The 15,204-nt window shown below is 43.1% G+C and overlaps 1 protein-coding gene across 8 annotated transcripts in view; it reads left to right on the top strand.

The window, feature by feature from the left end:
• Window positions 1-2,034: 2,034 nt before the first annotated feature.
• The window catches only part of Cntrl (centriolin), an 84,180-nt gene continuing 71,010 nt past the window's right edge, over window positions 2,035-15,204 (top strand). For 7 of the 8 annotated variants that reach the window (XM_036183048.1, XM_036183046.1, XM_036183044.1 and 4 more), the window contains exons 1-4: window positions 2,035-2,236; window positions 8,483-8,730; window positions 10,404-10,534; window positions 14,139-14,269. In XM_036183048.1, the coding sequence (XP_036038941.1) occupies window positions 8,514-8,730; window positions 10,404-10,534; window positions 14,139-14,269 (479 nt within the window). In that variant the 5' untranslated portion in view covers window positions 2,035-2,236; window positions 8,483-8,513. Of the gene's footprint in view, window positions 2,237-8,482; window positions 8,731-10,403; window positions 10,535-14,138; window positions 14,270-15,204 lie in introns of those variants that run through there. The other variant, XM_036183049.1, reaches the window with a different exon arrangement.

Below are 15,204 nucleotides of genomic sequence, written 5' to 3'. Positions count from 1 at the left end.
GAACAGTGGAGGCTGCCACCTCTGCCTGAGAAGTCCCCTCTGCCTCTCTTTTAAAGGTGACACACGGTGCTTAGTGTGGAGTGCAAGGAAGTAAGATCACAGAATTTTGCTAGGATTTGGACAAAAGAATCAGTGAGAACTACGTCACTGCGCCTTGGCCCATCTTTCAACCCTGGAGACAGGTGACAGCCAGGCTACCTTCACATCTTCCTAGGTGGTATCTATATTGTACATTAAATGCAACCCAGAAAAATGACATCAGTCTCTCTTCTGAAGTCTCCAAGGCTGGAGGTACATCCAAGGTTTTCACCATGCTAAACTCCAGGGATGGTTACTTACTAGATCTGTATGAAGAAGAAAAACAGGACAACGTGAAACCAGATGAAAATAAGGGTTACACAACTCCCTGGAATTTTGTGTGTATTTTTTGGGAGCTACTGACAGGGCTGATGAATTAACTCTGGCACCGTGTAATCCGACAATGGAACTCATCTGAACACCATTACAGATTAGCAGTACAGCCATGAGCTTGTACAATAAACCCAAATCTCTGGTTGAAAAGACAAGCAGACAGATATTAAAGAACAGAACAGAACCTCAGCAATGCACACATACTGAACTAATACATAACATTTGAACTTGGACTAGAAATGGATACAACTTCCTTTCAAAGTTAACAGATCTTAGTACGAAGTTTGCTTTTCAACTGCAGACTATTGTGCTGCATAGAGATGGGGAGGGGAGCATCATTCAAATGGGAGTAAATAGCGCCCCCTGTTGGCAATTTCCTGTCCGGTGAAATTACCTCTGCTTCTATAAAACAGCAAGGCTTAAAGATGCTTGTAAGGTTCCTCTTCCGCCTTCGGCTTCTGCACTCCAGACTATTTATTGCACAAGCCATACTGAACTACTTTCGTGTATTACTTGGGTTTTCTTCCAACCGTAATGAATTACTTAATATTCAGTTCACTGCCAAATTCTCTTCCCCAATTCTTCCTGGGGTTTGTACAAGCTGTTCTCTTGGCCAAGCAAATCTCCACCCTTCGGTTAAATTCTTCTTTCAGAGTGATGAAAAGTGATTTCTAAGAAGTCTTGCTTAATGATAAAAACAATTAAAGCATACTGAGAACTTACAAAATGTCAGATGCTGTTCTAAGTTCTTTCAAATCATTAAAGTTTCTGCTCATTGGAAAAGCTGCAGGAAATGGAGATGATTACCCGTTACGTGGGAGAAGAAAGTGAGGCAAAGAGGAAATACCTAAAAGTGTTAGAAAAATGAGCCAGGAAGTTAATGGTAAAGAAAGGGAACTTTAATGCTGGACTGGAGAATAAGGTAGTTAAGAAATAGGCTGGAGGGGCTGGCTCAGTGCTTGGAAGCACTGGTTGTTGTCCCAGAGGACCCAGGCTCAGTCCCAGCACCCGTATGACAGCTCAAAATGGTGTGTAACTGCAGTTTTAGGGGATCTGATGCCGTCTTCTGGCCTCAACAGGCAGGAGGCATGCACGTGGTGCAGACAAACATGCAGAAGTAGAATACAGCACTTTTGGGCATACCCAGCTCAAGTCTCTGCAAATCCTTCTTGCTTTATTTAGTTCCTTTGTGCTAACACGAAGAACATTCTCGGACTGAATATCTCAGGCTCACATAGCTCCCTAAACCTCAGGAGGACGGCAGCTGGAGCTCAAGGACGCGCAGCCACGTCCCGCTGGATAGGTTCCCAAATTTGCCTCCAAAGCTGTCAGGTACGGGATAAGCTGCTTCGAGACACCGGAGCTCAAGGCCAGCTTTCCACCATCCGAATGTTGTCGACACCTGGTCCCTCAGGTTGTTGCCTCAGGGAGAGGAAGGGCCGGCCCGGAAGGCTCCCCTCACAGACTCGGTGCCCAGGAGGCTGACCACAGCCGGCCAGCATCGTACACCGAAGCCGCACATCCGAAGCGGAGCTCGCTCAGAGGCGGCAAGAGTGGCGGGAAGTCATCCCCGCCCCGCCCACTAGCTCCGTGCCGGGGGCGTGGCGAGAACAAGCCCCGCCCACACCGAGCGGCTCCTCTCGGCAACTGGCACAACACAACAAGATGGCCGCCGCGCCGCCGGTCGCCTGAGGGCCCGCGTCCCCGTGTCGCCCCTCCCGCGAGGCTGTCCCTCCCGTTCTTCAGGCGGTGAAGAGTGCTTCGGCGTCGGCACCAAGCGGGGCAGGCGTGCGGCCAAGGCCGGGAGGCCCCGGGCCAGCGTGAGGTGGGCCGGCTCGGGACGCATTCGGGGCGGGGGAGGGGGTGTGCTTGGAAAGGGGATTGGACGGGAGGGAGGGAGGGGAGGGCGGCGTGGGCAGGGAGGGCAGGGAGCGGAGCTCGGCCGCCGGCCGGGCTGGGGACCCGCTGGGAGGAAGGGGCCGGGTGTGCGGCAGTCTGCCGAGTGCCTGCGACCGAGATGGCCGGCAATCCAGAGGGCAGCTTGGGAGGGAAGGTCGGACGAGAGAAATAGGGACCAGGGAATGTGGACGCCACGCTTGATTCTACCACTCTGCTTCCCCAAACCTTAGCTCTGTGGCTCTGGGCAGGTTCCCTTTTTAAAAAACCTTTTAAAAGTATATATGTAATGGGGGACATGCCGTGGTGCACAGGTTCCAGATATGGATTTAGGTCATCAAATTAGCACAGGATGCCTTCACCCACTGAGCCCCCGGGGCATGTTTCTTAACTACTTCCTTGATGTCTTAGTTATTGCTGTGGTAAGACACTGTGACCAAAATCAACTTGGGGAGGAGAGGGTTTGTCTTACAAGTCCCTGATTACAGTCCACTGAGGAAAATCAAGGCAGGGACTCAACGAAGGAATTGAGCAGAAGCCGTGGAGGAACGCTGCTCACTGGCTTGTCCCCCTTGGCTTGCTCATTCTGCTTTCAAAATACCACTCAGGACCACTTCCCCAGGGGAGGTTTGGTCCCCAGAGACCTGGACCCTCTCCCATTAATCAAAAAACGCCCTACAGGCCAATCTTTGTTTTTTCAAGACAGGGTTTCTCTGTGTAACAGCCCTGGCTGTCCCGGAACTCATATGTAGACCAGGCTGGCTTTGAACTCACAGAGATCCACCTGTCTCTGCTTCCCAAGTGCTGGGATTAAAGGCGTGCTCCTCCACTGCCTGGAACCTACAGGCCAATCTTATGGATGCATTTTGTCAATTAAAATTCTCCCTTCACAGTTATGTCTAGGTTTGTGTCAAGTTGATCTGTTTCTTCATGTATAAGAGTCATATCTAATCACTTTTGAGTGTTTGACATGTGTCAAATACAGTTCTAAACACTACTTAAGTATAAAGGCATTTAGAATTTAATGTAACTGGAAGTTGCATTCACACTTTAAAACTGAGCAAGTAACCTCAAAGTAAATAATTTGTCTTAATGTTATATAGTAAATGAAAGACAATTTTGATTTAGGCCATGTAATTCTAGAATCCAAGGTCTTGATTGCTAACTATCACTTGTAAATGAGATGAGTAATTTTGTTGTAACATAGCATCTTAAGGATTTAAATTTGGCAATGTCTGTAGCTGGAAAGATGGCTCAGAGGTTTGGAGCACTGGCTACACTTTCAGAGGTCCTGAGTTCAATCCCTAGCACCCACATGGTGGCTCACAACTGTCTGTAATGGGATCTGATGCCATATTCAGGTGTGCATGCTGACAAAGCGTCCATATTCATAAAATCTATATTTAAACAAATCTTTTTTTTTTTTTTAATGGCAATGTCTTTGGAGTGTTCACCTGTCCCTTCCAGGCAGAAAGCCTTCTCATTGTTTACACAATAGGCAATCCTACTCTCTTATGGCTTAGTCTGATAGGAGAAACAAAGCCAATGGAATGAATGTCTAGAAATCACTTAGTGCAGAGTCTGCAATGCAGAGAGACTGTCTTCTCGTATATTCTGAGTGTAGAAACCTCAGCTGTGTGTTTGCTCCTCAATGCATAAAAATTGTTCAGTGAAGTGGGATAAATAAACTAATCGAGAGGGATGGGAAGTGTGTGAGATGGGAGGGAGGAACTAAGGTTGTGAATAACTAGAGGAAGGTATACTAGCCGGGGTGTTCGCATGGAAAGGCATGTGCTGAGGCAATCAGGCTGAGATGAAGAGAGTGGCGATTTGGTCGTGTTGTTTGAGTGTGTGAATGGAGAAGGGTGTGGTACTTGTTGAATGGACAGATAAGCAGGTGAGGAAGACTACTGTGGTGTCTGGGAACTGGGACAGAATTTGTGGAGAAAACTTTACAGTTCAAGGGGTTGGGGATTTACCTCAGTGGTAGAGTGCTTGTCTAGCAAGCACAAGGCCCTGGGTTTGGTCCTCGGCTGGGGGGGGGGGACGACGACACACAGGAGACACACACACACACACACACACACACACACACACACACACACACACACGACACTTTCCAGTTCGAATGGTAGCGAAAAAGTAAAAGCAGAGTTGGTTATACGGAATGGGGCATTGGCTTTAAAATGAATTGTGACTAGGTTAGAGACCTTGGAGGATGATGAAGTTTAACAAGAATATTTAAATGAGCCAGAAGGTGTAGAAGGAAGAGAATCAGAGGGATAGTACTAAGATGTAGGGGCAAGGAAAACTGTTGGGGTTGGTAGATCAGGGCAAGTGTCTGGGTTTGTGAGTGGCAGGATGTCGTGTGTTATAGCTTAGTCATATGAATCTAATTGTCACAACACTCCAGTGGCTTTCTCTTGCTCTGTTGAACATCTGCTGAGCATTTAAAAACAAATCTCCAGCTCTCCACTTGTTTTCTTGTTCAACACTAGCTCTACCTTTCCCTGTCTTCTCTTTTCCATTGTTTCCATTTGTTCATTCTGGGGTCAAACTTCAACCCATTGCAAACAGCAACCCAGGGTCATACTTCTCTGTTTTTTCCTTAAGAAATGAGTGGCTACCACCAAAGTTAACTAGAATATGCTAGTGGCCAGTATTTACAGAGGGTTTACCAAGTACCAAATACCGTAACAAACTTGTATTTGTTGTGTGATATTTTGTGTTCTGACAAATAAGGCTTGCCTGGAGATCAGAGGGTGGAGCTAGCCACTAGTTAACCACAGAAGCTAGGCAGTGGTGGCACACACCTTTAATCCCAACTTTTGAGAGGAGGAAGCAAGAAGATCAGGAGTTCAAGGCCACCCTGGGCTATACATATTGAACCAGTCTAAAAGAGAAACAGAGCTGGGCAGTGCTGTGGATATCACTCTGTATAAATAAAATGCTGATTGGCCAGTAGCCAGGCAGGAAGTATAGGTGGGACAAGTAGAGAAGAGAATTCTGGGAAGGAGAAGGCTGGGGGCAGGGAGAGCTGCCAGCGGCCGCCAGGACAAGGAAGATATAAGGTACCAGTAAGCCACGAGCCACGTGGCAAAGTATAGATTATTAGAAATGGGCTGAATAAGGGGTGGGGATTTAGCTCAGTGGTAGAGCGCTTGCCTAGCAAGCACAAGGCCCTGGGTTCAATCCTCAGCTAAAAAAAAAAAAAAGAAAAGAAAAAAGAGAAATGGGCTGAATATAAGAGTAAGAGCTAGACAATGGTAGGCCTGAGCTAATGGCCAAGCAGTTTAAATAATATAAGCATCTGTGTGTTTATTTTATTAGTGGGCTACTAGACTGCTGGGGCTTGGTGAGACCTGGAGAAAAGTTCTCCAGCTACTGGGCACTAGTGGTGCACGCCTTTAATCCCAGCACTAAGGAGATGCAGACAGGAATATAAGGCAAGTGGAGACAGGATCTCATCCCATTCAGTCTGAGGATTCTTGGAGACAGGATCACCTCCTCCCGCCCCTACCCCCATTCAGTCTGAGGATTGATGGAGACAGGATCTCCACCTTATTCAGTCTGAGATTTCATAGAGGTATGAAGTCTCTGATGGCCCGCTGCTCTGCTTCTCTGATCTTTTAGCTTTCACCCTTAATATCTGACTTCGGGTTTTTATTTGGTAAGACTAATCACACATCATATATTGTCACATTGGAAGAACTGAATACATACTGTCTCATATTTTACAGATGGAGAGTTCATTTGCCCAAGGTTCCACACTAATTGGATAAGCCAACATGTTAATTCTCCTATGGTCCCCAGACCTGTGCTCTCTGCTACCATGTCACATAGCTGAGTGAGTTTTCTGAGGTTTGGATCATGTTTTTCATCATGTCCTGCAGGGTACCACATGCCTTACACAAAATGAACTGTAAGTGACTTCTGCCTCACTACAGTATTACATAGTTAGTTCACTGCACACACACACACACACACACACACACACACACACACACTCTACTACTTTTAACTGCTAACTTACATATGGCTATACTTTTTCTTTGATTTTTCTCATGTGTAACTAATCATATAAGTCAGAAAAGCTTTCTCCCAAAGTCACAAAACTAATGTTTATACCACCATCACATAACTTTTTGCTCCTTATTTTAAAAGGGTGACTAAAATAACTAAAATAACTAAAACAACAGAAATATCATACTATTCTTTCATGGAAAAGGGTCTCTTGGTCTTATACTGTTGATTCTATGTTAAGGTGAACTGGCATTCTCCTTCAGATGTGAACAATACACTCAAGCTTGAGAAACTAAGCTTGATGCAAACACTTAGATAAAATGTATTTCCTCTTTGTGGTGGTTTGAACTAGGGTGGCCCCCTAGGCTCATATATTTGAGTACTTGGTCCCCAGCTGGTGGAACTGTTTGGGAAGGATTAGGAGCAATGGCTTTTTTGGAGGAGTAGTGTCACTAGGGGTGGGCCAGGTAGTTCGCCTTCCGCTTGTGGATGAAGACATGAGGTCTCAGCTGCTGCTGCAGTGCTATGCCTGCCTGCCACCATACTGCCTGCCATGATGGTCATGAACTACCCCTCTGGAACTGTAACCTTTGATAAGTTCTTCCTTCTCTAAGTTGCCTTGTTATAGTGTCTTGCCACAGCAATAGAAAGTAACTAAGACACTCTTGATAAAATTAATTAATGGATGACAAATACTCTAGGTTATAGTCTTCATAAAGGCAAGAAATTCAAAACAAAACAGGGAGGTACAGGCCCATCCTCTTATCTTTTTTTCCTTCTCAGCATATCTGATGATTATAAAAATAGAATAATGTGTATCATATACTATAGATATATTTTTATATTTTTCTTGTTTTTTTTAAAGCACCATATATCTTTAGTCAATTCAATTATTTTATGTCTTACATCTTAGTCTTCTGTCCAAATCATTGAAATTATAAACCATCTAGAATACCTCTTGTCAAATCCTAGTGATCATCTTACTAAATTATTATGAAGTCTTGTTACCTCTCCTGCTAAGTAAAATTTATATTTTTTACCCAGTCATAGAATTAGAAAAGTATTCTGTGGATTCCAGAAACCTTTTTATAACCTGTGACATGAAAGATTAAGTGATGGTTCCAAAGTCACAGTACACCTGCAGGTCCCTCCTTGAGTTGCCCAAGTCTGGATATTGGAACATATACTGTCTCATAGGGTAGCTATCCTGTGAGCCAAGGTTTTGGATTACAGGTTTTGAGAATGGAGACTCAGGCAGCACTTAGGGACAGAAATGGAACTGAGGTTTGGGAACAGTTTCATTGGTTGCAGATCAACATTTGTCCTATTTGAACATGGTTTGATACCTTAGCAAACCCACGATTAAGAAAAGCTGGACTAAGACTCAGCTAATTGTTTCAAAAGTATATTGCTAAGTTGGCCTTTCAGTTTAGTTTGTACACGAAGGTGGTGTTTGGCTATATAGAAACTCAAGGCCAAAGGAATGCAACCGCAGCCAAATTCGGCGTCCATAAAGATGTGTATACATCATTCTATTACAGTGTCCCCTTCTGATACCAATTTATCATTGATTGAAAACTACTTTAACTTAATACACTGTCTCACTAAATGTCCTTTCCTAAAACTTAACTGTGTGTTGCGAGCTAAGGGTATGTGTTGGATTGTCCAAGGTGACATTTAAGGGCCAAAGGGGAGACTTAGAGGAGTACTGGCATTCGGCTGAGAAGAGGATCATGATCCAGCAAAGGAGGCCATGGAGCAGCCAGAAGACAGAAGAAAGCCAGTAGAACGTGGTGTCACAGACCGGTTTCTGGAAGGAAAGGGTGCCTACAAGTATTGGTAGTCATATATTCTCATATGTGACTCTGTATGGGAAGGACTGGGAAAAGTTCGGGCTGATAAACAGAGAAAAGAAGTAACAAGTAAGACTGACCTGAGCATGTGTCAGTGACAGGCCTTCCAGGGTCTCATCCCTGTGGAGGGGTGATCAGCATTTAAGACAGTACCTGTTCCATAAGTTTAGAGAAGTATGGGCCAAGTCTCCATCGCCTTTGAGTTCACAGCCTTATGGTCTTAGAGCTCTAGAGATAATCTAATACTCTTAATAACTGCAGAGAGTTAACATTATTAAATACATTGAAAACTCTTACAGGTTTTGATGGCCACCTGGTTTTATTCTTGCAATGAAGAAAAGTTCTGAACAAAAGCTCTCCAAAGCAAAGATGCCACTGTCACCTCATTTTTCTGGGCCACCATCTCTTATGTCCAATATGCGATCTAGGTCACTTTCACCTTTAATTGGATCTGAGACTCCACCTTTTCATGCTGGTGGACAGTGGTCTGTACAGGCTGAGCTTACAGATGAAAACACCATGCTTTTGGAGTCCCAACACCATAAAGGTACTGCTAAAAATGTGTCTGGTCTCACACGTAAGGTGAGATGGAAAGTTCTGAGTTTAGACGTAGGACCCGGATGTCACCCTCCTGAACTAGCTTGAATTGCTGCTTTAACCGGTAGAGACTGTAAGTAGAGATGGGAAGTTCTGAGTTTAGATGTAGGACCCAGATATCACCCTCCTGAACTAGCTTGAATTGCTGCTTTAACTGGTAGAGACTGTAAGAATGGGGAGGGGACTGAGGCTTTGATGTGGATAGAGATGTCTGTGAAGGTGTCAGGGGTGGGAGTTCCTAGAAGAGGAGGTTGGATTTCTTGTTGAGTTCTTTCAAGCTCTTCCTAGGAATTCTCCACTCTCTTTATTTAGTTGGGCCTGGACACACCTCCTCACCTGAGTGAGAGTAGAGCGCTTTCAAGATGGAAGTCCAGTAGAGATGCGCTGGCCGTGCCCGGCTCTTCAGTCTGCGCTGACCTCCACTTAGGGACCATGCACATGTCCCCCTGCATTTTAAGTTTTTTTTTTTTCTTGAAAACTTTCTGCTGTGCTAATTCCTGTTTTCAGAAATACTTTATTCTTTACGAGGTTGTGAAATCCAGTCAACCTCTGCTGACCTGATGGTTTTATGAAAATCTGTCAACATTGAGTTCATACTCTACTGTGCAGCTTTACTGTCTATTGGTACCTGGTTGTTTCTGAATTGATTATTATTCCAAAATACTGGTTTTGTGTCAGGAGACTTTTCTTTTTATAAAACAATATGGCTTTAACAGTCTTTGACAACACTTTCCACAAAGGCCATAAAAGGTCTGTTACGTACAAGCTGATACCCTATGTCCATAAAATATGTTACTTTTATTAAATAAAGCAACAGATGAAAAAAATAGTGCTCTGAAACAGACCTCAGTGCTGCATATGGTTGAAAGTACAAGTTAAAACACTTGCCACATAGGCCCGAGGGCCTGAGCTTGAGCTCCAGGACCCAGGGTGGAAGGAAGAACTGACTTCCACAAGTTATGTTCTTATATCCACACATGTACCATGGTAAAAGCGCAGCTGTGCGCACGCGCACGCACACACACACACACACACACACACACACACACACACACTACAAGTTTTAAATGTATCTGCTTGAGTTGACATTTTGATTTGTGCTATATTAGTTGCAGGATATTGAGAAAAATAATTTAAAATATTTATTTTTGTGTGTGCATGTTTTGCCTGCATGTGTATCAATGCACTACTTGTGTGCCTGGTGCCCTTGGAGGCCAGATGAGAGCATTGGAGCCCTTAGCCCTGGAGTTACAGATGGCTGTGAGCCACTGTGTGGGTGCTGGGGTCAAAACCATGTCCTCGGAATAGCGGCCAGTGCTCTTAACTAATAAGCCGTTTCTCTTGATTAAACAGTTTTTTATAGAGTGTGAACATTAATAATTTTCTTCAAAGGTTTATACAAATTACATTTTTAATGTAAAACATTTATTGCAAAGCCCAAACTGTAACTGTTTTCATCATGATAGTGAAGTGATAGAAAGTGACATATTAAGATGCTGTGATTACAACTAGCCAGTTATACATCTACTTAGATTAAAATTTCTTTAAGTATAGTGTAAAAGTGATTTGTATTTTATGATGTTTATACCTTCTTACTGATAATGACCTGTTTTTGGATTTCAGGAGCGGATTCATATGTAGGAGTCCGGTATATTACAGAGGCCCTCATCAAAAAAATCACTAAACAAGACAATTTGACCCTGGTACATTCTCTGAACCTTTCACTTTCTAAAGATGGTGGCAAGAAATTTAGGGTAGGTTTCCAGCAACTTCTAAACATAAACATTGATTTCCTTTTTTTATGTCTTAAACCTGCCAGAATTTTTTTAGGGAATGTCTTTTTTTTTTTTTTTCCTTTAATGATTTTTTAAAATTTAATTCTAGTGCTGGGCGGTGGTGGCGCACGCCTTTAATCCCAGCACTCGGGAGGCAGAGGCAGGCGGATCTCTGTGAGTTCAAGGCCAGCCTGGGCTACCAAGTGAGTTCCAGGAAAGGCGCAAAGCTACACAGGGAAACCCTGTCTCAAAACAACAACAACAACAACAACAAAATTTAATTCTAGTTTTGTGTGTTTGCACACATGAGTGCAGGAGGTCAGAGGCATTGAATCCCTGGAGCTGGAGCTGTGGGTATTTGTGAATTACTTGTTGTAGGTGCTAGAAATTGAACTCAGGTCCTCTGCACCAGCAGTACAGGCTCTTTTAACTGCTGAGTCATCTCTCCAGCACCCTTCAGTGAAAACTTTTAGCAAGTATTGCTTTGGCAAATCAAGTTTTCATTTCAGATTTATAGTGTTTGTGTTTAGGAAATGTCTATTCACTGCTGGGACTTTTAAAAACCATATACTGGCAGTGTTATTGCTTTTTAAGCTGAAACAGTTTGTTTATATTGTGTGTTGTGGGGGTAATTATTGTTTTGGTTCACTTTATTTTGTTTTGGTTTTAGAGATCTCAGTCCATAGTTGTTTGGCTCTGGTATTTGGGGGCCTATTGTGAGGCAAAATACAGCAGAGAGACATGCCAGAGCAAAGCTGCTCAGCTCCTTCCTGGTAGCCAGAAAAGAGAGAGGACAGAGAGGAGGAGCCAGAGTTCTGTGCCCTCTCATTTCCAGTGGGGGGTCGTCTTCTTACCTAACTGGTCCCAGAGCTTTTGCTGTGTTGTTTCCAGTGGAAAGTCTCTATCAGAAGTGTGATATCTCCATATCTTAGTGCCTTTGTCCAGTATTCTGTATTTTACCGACTCTAGAGAAGCACCTGCAAAGCCCCCTTTACTATTTTTGTAAATAATTGTGTTGGTAACACAGCCACACTAAGTTGTTTACATGCTGTCTACAGCTAGTTACACACTCAAATAATAGAGTTTAGATGTGGCCCACAGAATCAAAAGTATGCACTAGCTGGCTTTTTATAGAAAAATGTTTGCTATCCTTGCTCTGGAGCATTTACTACTTTATCTCAGACTGTGTTATGTAAGCACATTGTAATAGCTTAATTTCTTTTTCCTTTTTTTCCCCCCCCACTTCTTTGAGAAAGGGTCTCACTATGTAGTTCTGGCTATCCTGGAACTTGCTCTGTAGACCAGGCTGGCCTTGAACTCACAGAGATCCATTTGCCTCTGCCTCCTGAGTGCTGGGATTAAAGGTGTGCACTACTATGTCTGGCTATGTAATAGCTTAATTTTTAATTAAAAAATTGAAAATGGACTCATTAAATGCAGAGGGAAAGAACTCAGGGAAAGCAAAACAGAAAATGAGACTGAATAAACACTGGCACACGTGCCATAAAGGAAGGCACTATGGATTCAGCTTCCTAAAGATTTTAAAGACAGCTTTGTAAATGTTCAGAGGCAAACAGATCTGGCAGTTGGTGTGTGCAGCATATGCAGCAGCACCATTCATGTACTACAGAAGATCTGATTCAGTGACAGAGACAGGAAATTTGCAAAGAATGTGAGCAGGCAGTTAAAAATGTGATATCAATGACCACTAGTAACTTGAAACCCGTTCATTACTGTCAAATAAAACTGTGTGCGTGTGTGTGTGCGTGTGTGTGTGTGCGCGTGTGTGTGTGTGTGTGTGTGTGTGTGTGTGTGTTTGTGCGCGCGCACAGAGAGCAGGTCGTGTTCAGATTTGCTTGTTCTGTGGTCAGTAACTTGGTTTCCACTCAGTACCCAGCAGTTCTGCTACTCTATTATACTTATTCTAGGAACACAATTTGAACATATGCACCAAAATGCCAGTATAGTGATGCTTATTACGTACTATTTAAATAGAAAATTTAGAAATGCCTAAACGTCTCATTGGAGATTGGCTAAATAAATTATAGTGCAATATACCATGAACTAGTGTGTCAATTGTCTAAAGTGATTTAGAATCCTATGTGTTAACATGTCTTACTTAGTTAGTGTTCTGTTGCTGTGAAGAGACACCATGACTAAGACATCTCTTACGAAAGAAAACATTTAACTGTGGGCTGGCTTACAGTTTCAGAGATCAGTCCGTTATCACCATGGCAGCAGTGACACACTCCTCCAACAAGGTCACGTGTCCTCACCCTTCCCTGATAGCCCATCAGTTGGGGACTAGCTTGAAATATGGGCGTGCACAGGGCCAGTCTCCTTCCAGCCACCGCAGTGGGGGTACTTCGGTTCCTTTGTATTAGTTTCAGTGAAAATCAGATTCTGAAAGTGTCTCATTTAGTATAATCTCAAGCTGTCTTTTTATTTTTTTTATTTTTTAAACATTTATTTATTTATTATGTATACAGTGTTCTGTCTGCACATATCCCTGCAGGCCAGAAGAGGGCACCAGATTTCATTGTGAGATGGTTGTGAGCCACCATGTGGTTGCTGGGAATTGAACTCAGGACCTTTGGAAGAACAAGCAGTGTTCTTAACCTCTGAGCCATCTCTCCAGCCCAATCTCAAGCTATTTTAAAAATTCTGTTTGCGGTATGTTTGGACAGAAAGGAATAGAAGAACCTGAGCACATACACACCAGCCTCTTAACAGTGGTTCACTTATCTTAGCTCAGAAAGAATGTTTTATGTTTCATTTGAAGATTTAAATAGAATACACTTGTTTCAGTTATATAGTTATGGAGGAGAAGGAAACCTGTGGTAGTTTTAGAGTTGTAGAAATGAAATATCAAATCAGTTTGTAGTTGCTCGTGGCTCTTATATGCACCAGACATGTCAGTTTAAGGAGGTGGAAACAGAGGTAAATAAGCTTAGCTTGTAGTCTAGGATTTTAGAGTTTGGTGTGAAAGTGTCCAGGATTGAGTGTGAGATTAGGGAGAATCAGGGAGTTTGGGTTGGAGAGGCAAAGCCAGTGTGAAAGCTGGAAGGATCTGTTGTACTAGAAAAGACCTGAGAGCAGGAGGCATGGAGGCTACAGCGGAGAATGATAAAGTGACGCAGAATAGAAACACCCAGTAGAGCCACTGTTATAGTGCAGTGCGTCTTGCTAACTGTACAGCGGGGAAAATGGCCTAGGTCACTGCCATAGCCTTGCTGCAGTGTACCCACTTCATTGATGTTAGCCATGTGATGCATGTGTACTGTCAAGTGGCTGCCTTCAAACTGAGAAGGGGGAGAGGCCGTCAAATAGTGCAGTCCTTAGTGTGTCAAGAGTAACAACAGTGGTGGGAGAATTCTTGTTGAGTAGTGTGTGCTGCTTATATATGGGCATTGCTGAGGGTCAGGGAGGGTATTGGCAGAACCTTACTACTCAGTCAAGGAAAGCAGTAGAGGTCCAGGAAAGCTGTTAGTATTCACTGACCAAAGCAGCTCTAATCCGCCTCCCTTAGTGTGTTCTGCAAGGAATCTGTTGTATAAAGTATTTACTATTTATTTCCAATTAGTACATCGAAAATTTGGAAAAGTGTGTTAAACTTGAAGTACTGAATCTCAGCTATAATCTAGTAGCAAAGATTGAGAAAATGGACAAGCTGCTAAGATTACGTGAACTCAACTTATCATATAACAAAATCAGGTGAGTGACTGTTCCTTTAGGTAGTATTGCAGGGTCTTCCTGTCAGCGGTAGACTAAGGGCATCCAGGCCATTGAAAGAATCCACTGAGGGATTGTGTGCTGGAACTTCCTATCGGTCTTCATATTTCAACATTACTTAACTAACTATAGGATAGTATTTTACTTAGCATTATTAAAGCAGATATATATTTTTGTACCAACGTTTAATTATATTTTTAGAGTAACTTTGTCTAGATGTTGTCTGTGATTCCTTGCTTTATTATATAATAACGTTTATGTAAAGAGAATGGCATTTTGATCTGGAAGATATTCCAAATAACTTGATCTATCTTCATGTTCTTTGCTCATCGTTATAAGAAATAACACTGTACATCCCATTTCTAATTCAGATTCACACACAAATACACAACTACTGGGAGAAATAAATGTGAAACCTAGTGGTGACTAAAGTTAGGCTAGAAAACTATAATGGGGAAGATGAAGCAGAATCGAATCTTGGAAATCTTTACACACTTTTCCCCCAACTTGGATTTCTTCAATACAGTGGCCAGCAAATGCAAACAGCTGCAGACTGGAGAGGGCCTGGCCGTGCAGAGCCCTGGCTGCCCCAGAGCACACAGGTTCCGTTCCCAGACCCATGTGGTGGCTCCAAACTATAACCCCAGTGTCCGAGGAGTCCTACAGCCTCTTCTGGCCCCCGTGGGCACAGCACACACGTGCTGGACAAATTCATATAGCAAGACATATATAAACATAAAATTTTAAAAAGTTGGGGGGAGAAAACAACTGTAATAACAAGAGAAGTTCTAATGAAGACAAAACTGAAATGTAAAAAAAACTTGGCAAATCAAGTTCACAATATGAAAACTTTCAAAAGAATTGAGCTAATGAAAATAATTCATGAAAATAGAGAAGCTCAGGAATATTTGGTCAGT

Source organism: Onychomys torridus, chromosome 4 (assembly GCF_903995425.1).
Source record: "Onychomys torridus chromosome 4, mOncTor1.1, whole genome shotgun sequence".
Classification (NCBI taxonomy): Eukaryota; Metazoa; Chordata; class Mammalia; order Rodentia; family Cricetidae; genus Onychomys; species Onychomys torridus.
The sequence above is the reverse complement of the archived record's forward strand: the minus strand, read 5'-3'. Positions and strand labels throughout refer to the sequence as shown.